Source organism: Dendronephthya gigantea, unplaced genomic scaffold (genome assembly GCF_004324835.1).
Source record: "Dendronephthya gigantea isolate DGI-Jeju-01 unplaced genomic scaffold, DenGig_1.0 000112F, whole genome shotgun sequence".
In the NCBI taxonomy this organism is placed as follows: Eukaryota; Metazoa; Cnidaria; class Anthozoa; order Malacalcyonacea; family Nephtheidae; genus Dendronephthya; species Dendronephthya gigantea.
In genome coordinates, this window is record NW_021163122.1 from 590330 (window position 1) to 606162 (window position 15833).

The window sequence follows — 15833 nt, forward strand, 5'->3', positions numbered from 1 at the left end:
AGGACTCCTCTAAGATTGAACAATGAACGTTCATGCATCGCCTTCATGTATATGTATCCATGTATATGTATCTGTATGAAAGCAGAAAAAAAACATATCCCATTTGTCCAGTACCGACGGCTCTAATATTTTGTCCACTCACCCCAATTTTAAAAGTGACTTGATGATCGACCTTTGGCCCGGAAAATGTGTTTCTGTGTTTCTGTGTTTCTGTGTTTCTGTGTTTCTGTGTTTCTGTGTTTCGATGTTTCTGTGTTGCTATGTTTCTGTGTTTCTGTGTTTCTGTGTTTCTTTGTTTCTGTGTTTCTGTGTTTCTGTGTTTCTGTGTTTCTGTGTTTCTGTGTTTCTGTGTTTCTGTGTTTCTGTGTTTCTGTGTTTCTGTGTTTCTGTTTTTCTGTGTTTCTGTGTTTCTGTGTTTCTGTGTTTCTTTGTTTCTATGTTTCTGTGTTTCTGTCATGTTTTCTGTGTTTCTGTGTTTCTGTGTTTCTGTGTTTCTATGTTTCTACGTTTCTGTGTTTCTAGTTTCTGTGTTTCTATAAACTTCTGGAAACACTTTCTGGAAACACTGTGTTATATATTTTCGCGATTCTAATTATATATTCCGTGACCCGTAACATGGGCTTATAACCAAAAAATCCGGTGCTCCCTTTAAAACGAAACCCAAAACCACGGAAAAGCAATGCTTCAAAATTTACAGTAACGGTCAAAATTCCTCAATATTTTGGTGAACTTAGGAAAAGGGATAGTGCATTAATAAATAAAACAATTTAAACTGATTTAAAACCTTTAAATTACTTATCGTGTACAAAAAGTTACTATAAGCATAAACTAACAACCCCCGGAACGTTTACACTATGACTGACTGACTGACTTGAATTTTTGTCACTCATCACAATACGGCAAAGTTTCTTTGAAACTTTTTAGAACATATTTCTAATTTATCTATATACAGTGGCGAAGCCAGCCTGACGATTTTGTCCCGCTATGTAAATTTCGAGTTATTATATGTATTAACTTTTTTAGAAATTTATTGTTTTTACAGTCAGTGAACACAAAAATATTAGCATAGCGGGACAAATTGTCAGGCTGGCTACGTTACTGTCTATATATAATCTTCTGTTTAACCCATCTATTTCCCTCAGCTTTCCCTTAGAAGTAATTAAACTCTCGACCTAGACGAGGTATTCAAAAATAGATACACATAATGTTAATCTGAACAAGTCAATAGGTGCGATATCAAAGGCGCCATTACAAAAACCAGTGCAATTACCATGCATTATTATACGAAATTGCAGCCTACCGGAAACCAATGACAAAGATGTACACAAAATATTTCTCATCAGCATAGATTTTATCAATCTATAAATAAATGTAAAGCGATAATTATTGTATTAAGATAGTCAATTAAGTCATAATGATTCACATTTGAAATGCAGGGAATAAATTTAATTTAATTTGTAGCACGTTTCTTTAAATCACTTTTTATTCAAATTAAATTACTGGACCAAACTGCACAAAAGACTCTACAGGATGTCTCAAAAAAACCCGAAAACTATTGAAATCACTCATTGTTAAAATTTGAATGCCGTGTTCATGAGTTTTAGCCTGTGGGGATTTAATGCAACTTATAAAATGCTAAATACGAAAAATTTGAGATTGAATATGATTATGAATATGATTAAATTTAAATTAGCCTCGTTATTGCTTCGAAAGAATTTTCTACAGCTGACCGCTGAACAACGAGTGTTTATTGTGATAAATTATACGCGTACCCAAAGTACAACGGAAGTTCGAAACGCTTTTCGACAAAGGTCGAGAAAGGACAAATTGCAAAGACTTTTACGTAAAAACAAATTTTACTGCATCATGCATAAAAATGCTTCTGGCAACCCCGATGCGCTTGTGGCCCAACAGAGTGCTTAGGCATTCAAACTCTAATAATTACATTGTTATGGGTGATTTCAATAGTTTTCGTTTTTTTTGAGACATGTATATCAAAGCCTGCGAGTGCAGACAATGTAATGTCCGAGTAGAAATGTCTGTATGAATAACAGTCTGAAAACTGGCGTAGTTATTGTGAAGAGTTTCAGGGAAGGTAAAAGGCTGAGAAAAAAATGTGAGAAAGTCGATTCTTAGGACATTTATAATCAGTTTATCTTCAAGAGTGATTGTTTATGTATCCGTCCACACTGTTCCCTTGTTGAATTGGTTTTAATGTATAATCAAGCGAGAGGGTACTAAAAAAAAGTGGGTGGTTTTATTCTACGGGTGCGGGAAACAGTATTTTGCTTAATGATTTATATCAATATTTGGGTACTTTTTTGTACATTATACCTGCATAATCTTCCTCCAGGTATGTCAACCTCTTAACTATGTAAGCACTTCAAACGTCGATGACAAAATTCAGACTCTGACTATAGTCATTGACCGCTTCCCCTTTTTGTTCTTACTCACGCGGCCATCCTCGTCAAAGAATGGAAAAAGAAAGATAATTTTAATAAGAAAAGAAAATAAGCCATACCTCATGAGCAATTTTAAACGCCATAGTTTTGAAATACGAAGAATTTTTATGCAAAAGATCATCCTTCCATTCTAAACCAGATTTCACATGAAATTTTCCATCCACCTCGAACGAATCTAAAATTAATACAACAAAAAAGATGACATTTATTATAATCCTGATTAGGAAACGATTAGGGGTAGTAAAAGAGTCGGAATCGTCAACTAGCATCATTGCGCAATCTTTAGCCCTACATGCAGGGAGGGTTATCCCTGTTGCGTTTATATGAAACATTTCCAGCCCCCTACCAGGCGATATCTCGGATAGTCAATAGCGATATCTCGCCTGGTAAGGCTGGCCCTCCTCTCATTTAAACGAAATTGTTCTTTAGTAGCCTATGGATCTGCCAGTATAACATTACTTAAAAATTACTTTCATTTATTACTTGCACTCAATTATTACTTACATTTTTCTTTAATGCTGTTGGGTGCTACTTTAAATGAGCCAAAATCGTTTTGCACAAATGATCTTAATGGCTTTAGCGGATCATCTTTTTCCTTCTTGAAATGAAGTTGAAACTCAACCACAACACTTCCCTTGCTGCAAAAACGTTTATTTAAATAAGTACTGAAAAAAGACTATAAATTGCTATAAATTGTTATTGTGGTAAAGTGCTACAACCCTTACAGACAATGATAGATAACCTCCCCTCTCCGGGATGGGAGGTCATGTAACATTGGGAAGCGAGGAAAGAAAAACTGTGATTTTAAAATCATGAATTATTCATAATAAATATAATAAAAATGACTTTGAGGTGTGAGAATTTTGGCTTGAAACAAAAGTTCGGCTCATAGTGGTGCCGAGACCAGGATTTTAGAACGATTTGGAGCGAGAGAACAACTTTTGTGATTGTAAACAAGACGTGCGAAAATGACGGACAAAGTCGAACCTAATGAGAAAGAGAGGGAATTGGAGACAAAAATGAACAAAAAGATTGAGAAATTAAAGTATTATCTTGAACAAACCGATGAATTAATCGAGGAGAGAGACTGCAAGGAAATGGAAACAGTAAGCAAACGTTGAGAACCTATTCTCGATGAGATACATAACTTAGTGTCGACGATGCAAGAATTAAAAGTGGACTGGGGCGAGTATACGGCAAGAGCGATTCGACAGTGGAAGAAAACTGCCTAGGAAACGTATTCACCATGGGTATTGGAACTGAGTAAGTTGCAAAATATGTTAGCGAAGAGAAAAGAGGAAATTACTTTTGCCGAAACAAGCCGGAAACGGGAAACGATGCGAGAGGAAGAGGAGCATCATCGAGAGGAGATTAGACGACAAGAGCGGCAGTTATATGGCAAGAGAAGTTACAGGCAGAGCTCGAGACAACCAAGAGAAAACTTGAGATGGAAAAGACAGACAAGGTTGGTAGTAAATTTCCATATTGATGAAATAGTAAATTTGGAGACGGTTAGGGGATCATCCCACGATGGGGTTCAAGTGTTTTATGAGAAACTGAGTAAAAATTATGACGCATTACGCACCCTGGATGAACATTGCAAACTAGATGGGTTGGTAATGTGCACAAGTTACCCCAAGTCAAGCCAGACCTAGTTAGAACTGATCACAATTGTGAAGCCTGGAAAATGGAAAAATTAATTAAGACGGAACAAATCCCTCATGATAACAACAGGGAACAAAGCATGTACACTTGCCGAGGGGGAGACAAGGGTGGGAAACGAGGTAGTCAATGCGTCTTCTGCAAAGCAGAACGCTGGAGTGACAAGTGCAGTTCCTCTACTACCACTGAACAACGAAAGAAGTTCTTCGTAGAGAACAAGTTGTGTTTCAATTGTGCCACACCCGGACCGGATATGAACAAACTGAAACTTGAATTCGAGCACACCAAAGATAAACGATTCTACATGAATCCAGGAGGGAAATATCCCATTCATATGATCATTGGACACAAGACATATTGTAAGATACGAACAGAGGAAGTCTTCAAAGGCAACGCTGAAAACCAGGTGGTGGAAGGATCGTCGTTTGGCTGGATTATTAATTCATGGTGGTAACTATTCGAGTGAACAATGCATGTTCACAAGAGAAACAACGGATTATGAGAGATTGTATAGCCTGGATGTCCTCGGAGTGGAAGATCGAAGCAAAAACGACCAGCTGGCTATCCATCGGAAATTTCGAGAGAACATAACGAAGACAAAACAGGGATGATATGAGGTTAAAGTACCGTGGACTACTATACCTACTACCAGGGACTACTATAACGAATGATAACCTGGAGCCAAGCAGGAAGCGACTGGGCAATGTTTGGAAGAAGATTAATCAATATAAAACACTGAAAGAAGAGTATGTTGAGATAGTACGAAGCCATTAAAATGACGGTATTATCGAAAGAGCACCAGAGCAGCCAGAAGGAGAAAGTTTATTTTATATGCCACACAAGTCAGTCGTAAAGGAAGATGCCCCCACAACTAAAGTAAGGATGGTGTTTGACGCCACCATGAAGTCCCATCCAATGGCCAATAGTGTAAACGACGGCATGTATACGGGACCCCACTGCGACCACTCCTGTGGGACATAATGATTAAAGCGAGAGTGGCCCCAAACATAGCTTCAGCAGATAATCAAAGAACATTTCTGCAAGTCAGAATAAGAGAAGAAGATCGGATGCCTTCCGATTCTTGTTCAATATCAACGGTAAAGAGGAACATTTGCGGTTTACAAGATTGCCTTTCGGAGCGGAGGCGAGTCCATTCATGTTGGGAGCAACAATACAATACCACCTGGAACAACAACCAGTCGAGTTTGAGAGCACCATCGAAGTATTAAGAGAAAACACCTACGTTGACAATGTAATGAAAAAGGGAAGTGATGTTTCAGAATTAGAGAGGTTTAAGCAAGAAGCGACAAAGATATTGAAAAGTGGTAGGTTTCCGTTACACAAATGTGGGTCGAATGTGGGAACACTGGAAAGTGAAGGGATGCCAAATCCCTAAAAGATTCTGGGACTCAGATGGGACAAAAAGGAAGACGTTAATTAAAGTACCTGAGTATCCGGAAAAAATGCCTGTGACTAAGAAGTCCATCGTCAGCCATCTGGGGAAAATGTATGATCCGTTGGGCATTTGTGTCGCCAACCATGGCCGAAGGGAAAAGAATTTTCAGAGAAGTATGAGAAGAAAAGAAAAGCTGGGATGAAAAGAAGAAGGGAGCTGGGATGACGAAGAAAAGCTGGGATGTTGAAGCATCTACGCCTTTGAAAAATGATTGTTTGAGGTGGACTAAACAGCTTCGAAATGTGAAAATATAACGATTTGTTGCGAAAGACCTAAAGGAGATCAACGCGATTCACCTCCATATCTTCGCAGATGCGAGTAACTTGGCATGCTCGTGTGTGACAATAGCGGTAATAGAACAAGTTACTGGAACAGTGAAAGGCCTCCTTGCATCGAAGTAGAGGATCTTGAAGAGGAATACTTCAATCCCGAGATTGAGTAAGCGGCCAGATGGCAGCGAATATGGGAAAAACATATGTTCTGCACTTAAACGAATACCTGTTGCCTCAATAACTGTTTGGATGGACAGTTTGGTAGCCCCGCCAAGCACTGGAAAGTGTTTGTAGCAAATCGGGTCAGGAAAATCGCGTCAATAACCGCCGAAATCGGGATCCAGTGGAAGTATTGCCCTGCCAAAGAGAATATCGCAGAACTAGGAAGTACAGGTGCAACAATAAACCGGATAGAGCAGGGTGGCTGGTTTACGGGACCTCAGTGGATTGGGAGGGAAGGCCATTGGCCTGATTAACCAAGACTAGCGAGAACGAAATACACCTCTCAGGAGAGCATTCCCCTCAGACAAACGGTTTATCACGTAGAAGAAAATGCTGCAGTCGAATGGGACCTATTGCATGTTAAACAAGAACTCTTACTAGAGAATAGTTAGAGTGACGGCATGGGCGCTACGGTTCGCGAACAACTGCATGACGATCGTAAAAACGTGAGGTGCATAAGAAAGGTCTAATCGATACTATACCGATATAGAAGCAGCAATAAACTGCAGCGTGCGGAAGGTCCAGAGTACCGTTCAAGACGAGGCCGAGGTCCCCGGGTGGCAGCTTATCAAGGACGAAGGCTATTTGTGGAGAAGTTAATAGCACACACACATGAGAAGATTATGCATCTAGGAGTGGCAAACACTATGGCAGCAATACGAAAAAACTGGGTGCCTCATCTGCGGTCCAAAGTGAAGAAAGTTATTAAGAAATGCAACACGTGTAAGGGTTTCTCAGCTAAGCCGTATGGAGCACCGACGACAGCCCCGTTACCTGAATTCAGAACCAACGAAAGTAGACCATTCCAAGTCAAGGGGTGGATTTCGCAGGGCTTTGATTTGCAAAGCGGGAAAGAAAGAGACCGAGAAATGTTACGTGGTTATATCTACATGCGCAACATCGAGAGCACTTCACCCCGAACTAACACATTAACAGTCAGCCGAAGAGTTCCAAGAAAAACTAAATTCCTTTATCAGAACACAACCTCGGCGAATAGTCTCAAAGCCACAGTATTCAAAGCAACAGCGTTGTGGATAAAGAAAATAAGAAAGGGCGAAAAGTTGCATAACTATCTGGCTGCCCAAGAGATCCACTGGACATTTAACCTTGCCAAATCTCCATGGTGGGGAGGGATCTACGAACGCTTGATACAAGAGTTGAAGAAAACCCTGTACAAGACCCTGGGCAAAACACACCTGACATACCAACAACTTCAAACGGTTATAATGGATATCGAACGAAATCTGAACAATCGCCCACTGACTTATGTTGAAAGCGACCATAGCGAAGAACAAGTTCTGACACCGAACGTGATCCTCTGGGGACAAAATGCATGCACGATTGAATCTGATGAAACCTATAATGACGAAATCAGCAGAGTACAAAAACGGTTAGAAGTCGCGAAACAACATGCGAGGTCAAGATGGCGAAAAGAATATGTGCACGGACTAATGGAATATCATTGAGTAAACAAGAGCCGTAACGAAGTACCACAGATTGGTGAGGTTGTCCTTATTGTTGGTGAAGAAAAGAATAGAGGGAAATGGATGAAACAGAGAGTCATTAAATACGTCACAGAGCGTCCACCAGAGCGTCCGATAGAATTACTCTGTCCCTTCGAGATTCGAAGTCCACTACGCGAAGCGGAATTACACAACGCAAGCACTGAAAAAGTCGGGGAAACACAAGAAAACCGGAAGAAGAGGCAAGCTGCAAAATATGCCGAACAAAAGATTAAGGAATGTTTACAGCAAGACGATGAATTTAACATGCTGTTAATTTGGGATCTGGGACGTTCAAACATTTGATCGAACAGTCAATTAACAGTAATATGTAGTAAAAATATAAAACTAGGGATCCAAGGAGAGTGCAAATTTTTCATGCCCTGTAATACCTGAGCAACCAGACGTTTGTCCCAACATAAACATTTTGACTTATGCCAGTAAAAATATAATGAGCTAGGTTAAACATTAATCAAAAGGTAATTACTCAAAGAACTCAAGTTACCGTAGCCGCGGGCCCGCGGATGCTTTCACTATTAAATTATAATTTTAGTTGCCCATGTAAACCGGCCTAACCGGGCGCGATTTTCTCAGTTTAGTCTCTTTTCTTCGTCAAACAACTGTGACTAAATTCACTATATTTATATGATGGCAACAACTTATCCGTCACTTCATAATAGCCAAAATAGTTGCGTTGTAAATAATGTAAATAAACCGCCGTGCATATTATGTCTACGATGATGTAAAGCCTTTAATAGTCGGTCACGTCTTCGCAAAACCGAGCAAAACGACATACACACCTAAAAATCTCACATCTTGTTGACAACTTGTTAGCTCAACAAGCTTGTAGCAAGCTTGTTGACAAGTTGTAACAAGCTTGTTGAGACAACAGGTTGTAGCAAGCTTGTTGACATCAAGCTTGCTACAACTTGTTGGCTTGGAGACTTGTAGCAAGTTGTTGGAACAACTTGTTCCAAGCTTGTCGACAACAAGCTGTACCAAGCTTGTTGGAGCAACTTGTTGACAAGTTGTTATAGTCATCAAGTTGTAACAAGCCTTTCACAACAAGCTTGTACGAAGGCTGCGCGTGACAATGCTGTAACAAGACAGTTCCAACAAGTTGTAGCGACATTGTTAACGGCAAAAGTTTTCCGATAACAACAAAATCAATTTGAACTGGGCCAAATATGATTTTATTGATCATTGCCATTCATCAAATGGCAAAAGCAAGATCAACGAGCTTTTAAACACTTTAACACTCTGCAACGAAGTTCATAACTTCTTTTAGTAATAAGATTTGAAAAGAATCCGAATTCCTTAAAAACATTACAGATGAACATTTCCTTGTTTCAAGGATATCTATAACCGTTGAACCGTTGAGGAAGTGACGATTTCAACGGAGTAATCTCATTGGTTCAGACTCTGTTTAAACTATGTATAAGTGATCTTATTGGTTGAAATATACGTCAGTATATTTGCAAATTTCCCTGGTCTTTTCAAGAGTTCACTGATTCACCTGGTCATTGAGCTATCTTTGTGCCAAAACCTTTGATTTTTTAAGCCTTTAAAAGTTTATTAAACGTTGAAATATCAGTTAAAACGGATGGGCAACTTAAAAAAGTTTGAAGAATACTACAGTTCGACGTTTTAATAAAGGTATGTGCGTTTAATTCATCCAAATATTTGATATGGCGTACACAACGCCGGCAACACAATTTATTATAGTACACAAGCTAGACTTTTAAAACTATATAGTTTTTAAAATATTTGTCGAATTTATTGCTTTTTATAAACATTGAACTCTTAGTTTCTGTGGATATTTATCAAAATCGAAACTTTGCCGGTTTTTTGTATTCAATAATTCAAATATTTTTAATGACGAGTAGGTGTGCGGTAAAGTGCAAAATTTCCTATTTTTAATATCTGTGCGTATGTTTTTAGCATGCTCTGATTAGAAATAATAATATATATTTACGTATTATGGTAATAAAGTATTTGTACATTACTTATTTGACATTAGACTTGGATCAGGACTTGGATGGCAAGCAAGACCCTCGCCACAGCAGACAGGATGGAGTTTCCTCAACGTATTTGCAAACCAGTTTCCTCAAAAATATTTGCATATTTTTTAAAGTAACTGATTCCTGAAGCCATTGTATATTATACTTTATAGGAATTTGATTATCAAACTGGAGCTAAACTGAGGTATTGGCCGGAAAGTCGTATCAAACAAAGTGAATTATAGGAAAGAGGTGCAGCTAGCTGTTGATTCTTGGGATGACGAAGTCAATTCAACAAGTGACTGAAATACTGGTATTATACAAGAATATTCATACACCAGTTAATTTTTACCATATGAATGCAAAGAAACTTTTCTTACGAACTGATTATTAGGCTATATACTCAGAAAGGAAAATACATATGTTCTTGTACTGAGCCTTTAGTAATCTTGGGTACTTCAAATGTGAAGTTTGTATTTAATTGCTAACCTTTGAATTTGTTTTTAAAATAATATGATTTTTACATCAAACTTTGTGTTGTTTGTTCTTTGTTTCACAATCTCCGGGAAAACACGCGTGTTTTCAAGCGAGATTTAATGCGCGGCCATGTTTGCAGCAAGCTTGTCACGAAAAGCTTGTAACGGCCTTGTTATAACAAGCTTGGAACAGCTCAAGTTCAACAAGCTTGTAGCAAGTTGTTGTCAGACTTGTAGCAAGCTTGTTGGCAACAACCTTGGTACAGCATTGTCACAACAAACTTGCTACAAGTCTGACAACAACTTGCTACACGTTCGTCACAACAACTTGGGACAAGCGGTGCGAATAAATCTTGCAACAAGCTTGTTGAAACGAGCTTGCGACAAGCTTGCTGCAGGCTTGTTACAACTCGTGCGTTTTTACGTGTGTACTGTACCAAGGTCATAAAATGTATTCGTACAGCAAACACGAAATAAACCTCGAAATAAACAAAATAGACTCCTACCATTTCAAGGATTATAATCGAGTTGTTCCTTTTCGCCGCTAATTCCTCCAGTTCTGATAATATTTTAAACTCTTCCCAGTGTTTTATCTGTTATTTTATTCCAAATTTCATATTTTGTTTTCGAAACATTTTTTTAAAAAATAGTTTACAAAATGACAGTTAAATTGCTGACGTTTTTCACTGAAACACAAACGTTTCGTCTTAGCCAATCCGGAAGTTGCTGATTACCAGTCTACACTCGTTCGCATTTCGCGCATGCGCACAAGTACCATGACCATTGAACGTCCATGACATTTGGGCACTGAGCTATATAATAATTCCTGGAGGACCGGCTCCTGTCAAAAAAGTGAAGCAAGAAACATGGCGGATTTTTTCGTGCTGACGCCAGATATGGTCCCACTGGGCAATGGTAATGACCACTGACAACCGCGATACAGTGCTTCAGGCGCACTCCTTCGCCCTCCGGCTGCCTTCGAAAAATATTTTTTGTTTTTTGTTTTTTTTTCAAACGAATCCGACTATTTTCTACAATTTTTTCGACCTTTAAAAGCAATGGACTCTTTTTGCAGTGAGTTGATGCAATTAGTCTCCAGAAAGGATGAATATCGACTCATATACTTGTAAGCCGATTTATATTTACTTCTGAAGTTTCATCGATGGCATTTTTGACAGCTCTCATAGAAAATGAATTGAGATTCACGCTTATAGTTTTATAAATTGTTTCTCATATGGAATTTATAAGTAGAGTTGTTTTTGCAATCCTTTGGATTTCTTGTCCTAAATTATATATTTTAAATTTATTTGCCAGATCCTTGCACTTGCCTGGGCATTGTTTAATATCATTTTATTATTATTAAACCTTGCATCCATCTGTATCTATGCCATCAAGCTGAATAGTTGTTTATTAATTTAGACATGTCCAAAAGAGGTGTTATAAACTGCTATTCTTTGAGAGTATGAGACTATTTTAACTGAGTTAAACAGTAGAAGAATGCTTGATTTATATGTCAATTGTGGGAAAATAAATTTTTGCCTACTTTCCATCTAGGCAAAAACTACACACAATACACACAATACAAAATTACCAATTATGACTATGATAGACCCTATATGGTCTATAATAATTCAAAGTAATGTTAATATATCACTATTTTTATTCAGTTCTTTCTCAATTACTAACATTTCAAAAGCAGATGCAGTCCACATACTAATTGCTTAGGTCAAAAGTAATAGTGTTGTTCCCAAAAATCCTCTACCAGCATACCTATGGTTAAAATATAAAACAAAGCTCTGAGTTATCACCATTTTCATGCAAACCCAGGATTCAAACTATTAAAATTAAAACACACAAGATGCAAAATCTGCTTGGTGATCCTTGGTCACTAATTATTGTGAAACATAGTTGAACTTACATACATCTGCTCAGTTTTTTTATGCTTTATAATTTGATTTTTCATATTGTCAAAGCTTACTGCTAGACTGGTCAGTTATGTTTTAAAAGCTGGCAAAAAGCCAAGGTAAATATAAAGGACAAATGGGGGAAATATTCCTGTGTTTTTTGATCAGCTTATTCAGGTAGTTTGGCAATCTTGGGCCTGTTCAAATCAGCTGCCCTTTTTCAATTCAGAATCAGCTGCCCTTTGGCTAAGTGATATTGATTATAATTTTTTTTTCCACATATATAGCACTATGATATAGCATGAGATTTTCAACCAGCTAGTGAAAGACTGAGTGAGCACAATGACAATGAACTGATTCCCACATACAAAGTCAAACTGTAGTTTATAGTTAATACTCTGTCTCATATTATAAATGGTGAATATGTAATACGACTTAAGCCAACCAAGCATACCTATAAAACGTAAATAATTTCCGTTTTCTTAAAATATGATATAAAAACTTCATATTCAAATACTTTCGAGATTTTAGTTCGCCAATGTTTTCAAATATCACCATTATTTACTGAAAATTTTCAGCTTTTAGCAATCGTATGCCACATTTAAAGCACGACAAGTACGTGTCAGTTGTGTAGATCTTAAAATGAAATTAACAAATAGTAGAAAAAAGGTCGAAAAATAAAAATTCATAACGAAAACAATTTACCGCTAAGTGTTTATAAAAATATGCAGGGGGGAGTGAATGTTGGAGCGGGCTCAATATTGAGCCGTGTCAGTGGTCATTACCATTGCCCAGTGGGACCATATCTGGCGTCAGCACGAAAAATCCGCCATGTTTCTTGCTTCACTTTTTGAGAAAAAAACATTAGGAGCCGGTCCTCCAGGAATTATTATATAGCTCAGTGCATTTGGGCAACTTTGGATTTCGCTATGTTCTCCCGGGTCCCGGGTGTAATTCCTAATCTCCGGGCGGAATTAGTACCCTCGCACGGTGCTCCGCACCGGCTCGGGGACAACACAGCGTCGTTTCTTCCTAACCTCTTAGCTCTATTTATGGAATAAACCTTCCAAATTATATTTATATTTGTGTTGAATTGAATGCTCGTAATTCATAACATAAGTTGATAAATTACGTAGATTCTCAAAGAATTGCTCGATTTTTACGCCCGGAATGTTTTGAAGCAATGCTCGTCGCTCCTCGTTTCTTTACATCGTGAATAATGTTCAAGTCTCGACGGCACATGCGCAGTTGCGACGCATAAGAAAAAATCGGGTGTTCGTGGGGAGGGTAATACCGCGCAAATCCCTTTGAAACAAACCCAAACCGCGGAAAAGCAATGCTCCAAAATTTACAGTAACCGTCAGAATTCCTCAAAATTTTGGTGTACTTTGCAAAAGAGATATAGTGCATTAATAAATAAAGCAAGTTAAACTGATTTAAAAACTTTAAATTACTGATCATATACAAAAAGTTACTATACGCATAAATCAACCTACCCCCCGTAACGTTTACACTATGACTGACTGAAACTTTCTCAAACTTTGCACTAAAAAGCGTTCATATTTTTAGAGGTGCGTGTGGACTCCCCCCCCGGGGGGATGGGAGGTCATGTGACATTAAATAGAAAGTAATAAATTAAACTGCGGTTAACCTAGGTGAAACCTCGGTCTGATCGCGGTTGAACCGAGGTCAAACCGAGGTCGAACCGAGGTGAGACGGAGGCTCGGCCTAACACGGTCTGACAGACATTTCTTATTAGATTTTTTCCTTTTGATTATTGTGTTGTCGTTCTCAGCTGTTCATAACATTTCGTTCGGAAGCGAACGGCCACTGCGAAGGTATTTTTTTCATTGCGGTCGTCGGCAGTTTCTATCGGTCGACCGAAACCGAACCGCAACCGCAGTGTTATAGTTTATTAGAGACAGTATTATGCTGTATGTATGTTAGGGAAGGAGCTACAATATCTGCTGCGATTGCAACATTTTGGAAAGAATTTTAACCAGGCCTGTACTTTTGAAAGTTTTTAACGGTCTCAAAGGCAACTGTCTCTGGCTACCTTTCCAGTTACAACGCTGTTGAAGCTAAACGAACAATTTGATTCATTATAGTTTCATGGCACTGATATATGTTAATACTAGAGTTGGAAGTAATTTAGCTGCCACTTCTGGGTCTAATATTTATAAAATAAACATTAAATGCTTCAAAATCTCTCTGCTATCAACTAAATCTTAGTACTCAACTTTAACTCCGGTCAAACAAACTACCAAACTGTAAACGTACCGAAAGCACACGATAATTACACTCCAAAAGTCTTCGGCATCTCTATAGGCTTTTTTAATCTAAAAAAACATAGAATAAAGTCGTTATTATAAGCAGTATACACAGCCTGACGATTTGTCCTGCTATTTCTACCGTTTTAGTGGTACCTCAATGGCTTTTAATTGATAGAAATTAATTTTTAAATGAATTTTTATCTCCGCAAATGCAAAAAAAAGTAGTGAAATAGGTGACACGGCAGAGAGCATAAAAAACAATTAGGCTACTTCATGACAAATATCACGCAATGTCAGGCAATAAACACTTGCCAGCAAGATGGCGGCCTTGGGACATTTTTACTTCTGAGATTGGCGCAAGATGAAATTTTCCAGCTTTATACCGATCATTATGGGGACATTACAATGTGATGCTATAGCATATCTAAACCAGAATATATCATTTTCCATCTTATGCTATTAGAATAAGGCATTGCCACTCCAAATTATAAGGTCGCCGAAAACCACGGAAAACGCATGCACGCAAATATACAGGTTACGTGATTGATATTTAGGTATTTATGTATATCATCAGGAAACCCTTTGCGGCAACGACTGCATATATATTTGTATATACTTGTATGTATTTAACAAAAAGATAAGATTGAACCGTTGTCTGTTCAGTTATAGATAAACGGTATGACGTTATTTGTGCATGATAAAAAAACAAAGTGGCCCCAAAACCGCCGGGATGAGATCTATAAGTGTACAAATAACGGTCATACCGTGTATCTATAACTGAAAAGACAACGATTCGATGTTATACCTATTTGTTTTACAAAATAAAATCGGAAAATACGAAACTAAACAGGCAAATAGTTTCCACAACACTTGAAAAATTGTGCAAGTAGTAATTTTACAGATATTAGACTTAAAATTACCTGTGATTTCAACCGTGCGTCTTTCCTCTTATAGATCATTGCTCTCGACCAATGAAATTGCTTTAATTCTTAACGTTATTATATAGATATGTACACATTTGTGTGTGTATACCTGGGTTTCGATTTCTTCTGCTATACGCTTGTAAAACTGCGTAGTTTTATTTGAAAGTACAGCATTCCACTTCAATCCGGAAACGATAGCCAACTCCGCCTCAACAAAAATGATGCCTAAAAATATTGATAATAAACACAATATATATATATATATATATATATATATATATATATATATATATATATATATATATACAGTCGTTATCAAAAAGGTTGTCATATTGAAATATATATAAATAGGTAAATATCAGTCACGTGATTTTAGTGCATACGTTAATTTTATGGGAAATCCGTGAAAATCTTTATTAAAAATTTCATAAATATAATAGTAAGGTTAAAAATATTGATAATAATAAAAAACAAGGCAAAAATGAGCGGAATAAACAATGTTTAATGCTCACGTGATTGATATTTATATATTTGTATATATATTGATAGGGACAACCTTTTTGATAACAACTGTATAAATATATATATAGAGAATAATACATGGATGCGCGGAAATATGGAATTTATTTCGAGTGTAGAGAATGATATCGAACGAGTGAGCGCAGCGAACGAGTGAGATAT

At 37.6% G+C, this 15833-nt stretch overlaps 1 protein-coding gene across 2 annotated transcripts in view; it reads right to left on the reverse strand.

Moving 5' to 3' along the window:
• LOC114535176 overlaps nucleotides 1–15833 on the reverse strand; it is a 43700-nt gene that overhangs the window by 10221 nt on the left and 17646 nt on the right. For both annotated transcript variants that reach the window (XM_028556557.1, XM_028556556.1), the window contains 5 exons: nucleotides 15262–15377; nucleotides 14237–14295; nucleotides 2967–3100; nucleotides 2522–2637; nucleotides 1301–1359 (listed from right to left, as the gene is read on the reverse strand). In XM_028556557.1, coding sequence (XP_028412358.1) covers nucleotides 1301–1359; nucleotides 2522–2637; nucleotides 2967–3100; nucleotides 14237–14295; nucleotides 15262–15377 — 484 coding nt within the window. The remainder of the gene's footprint in view (nucleotides 1–1300; nucleotides 1360–2521; nucleotides 2638–2966; nucleotides 3101–14236; nucleotides 14296–15261; nucleotides 15378–15833) is intronic.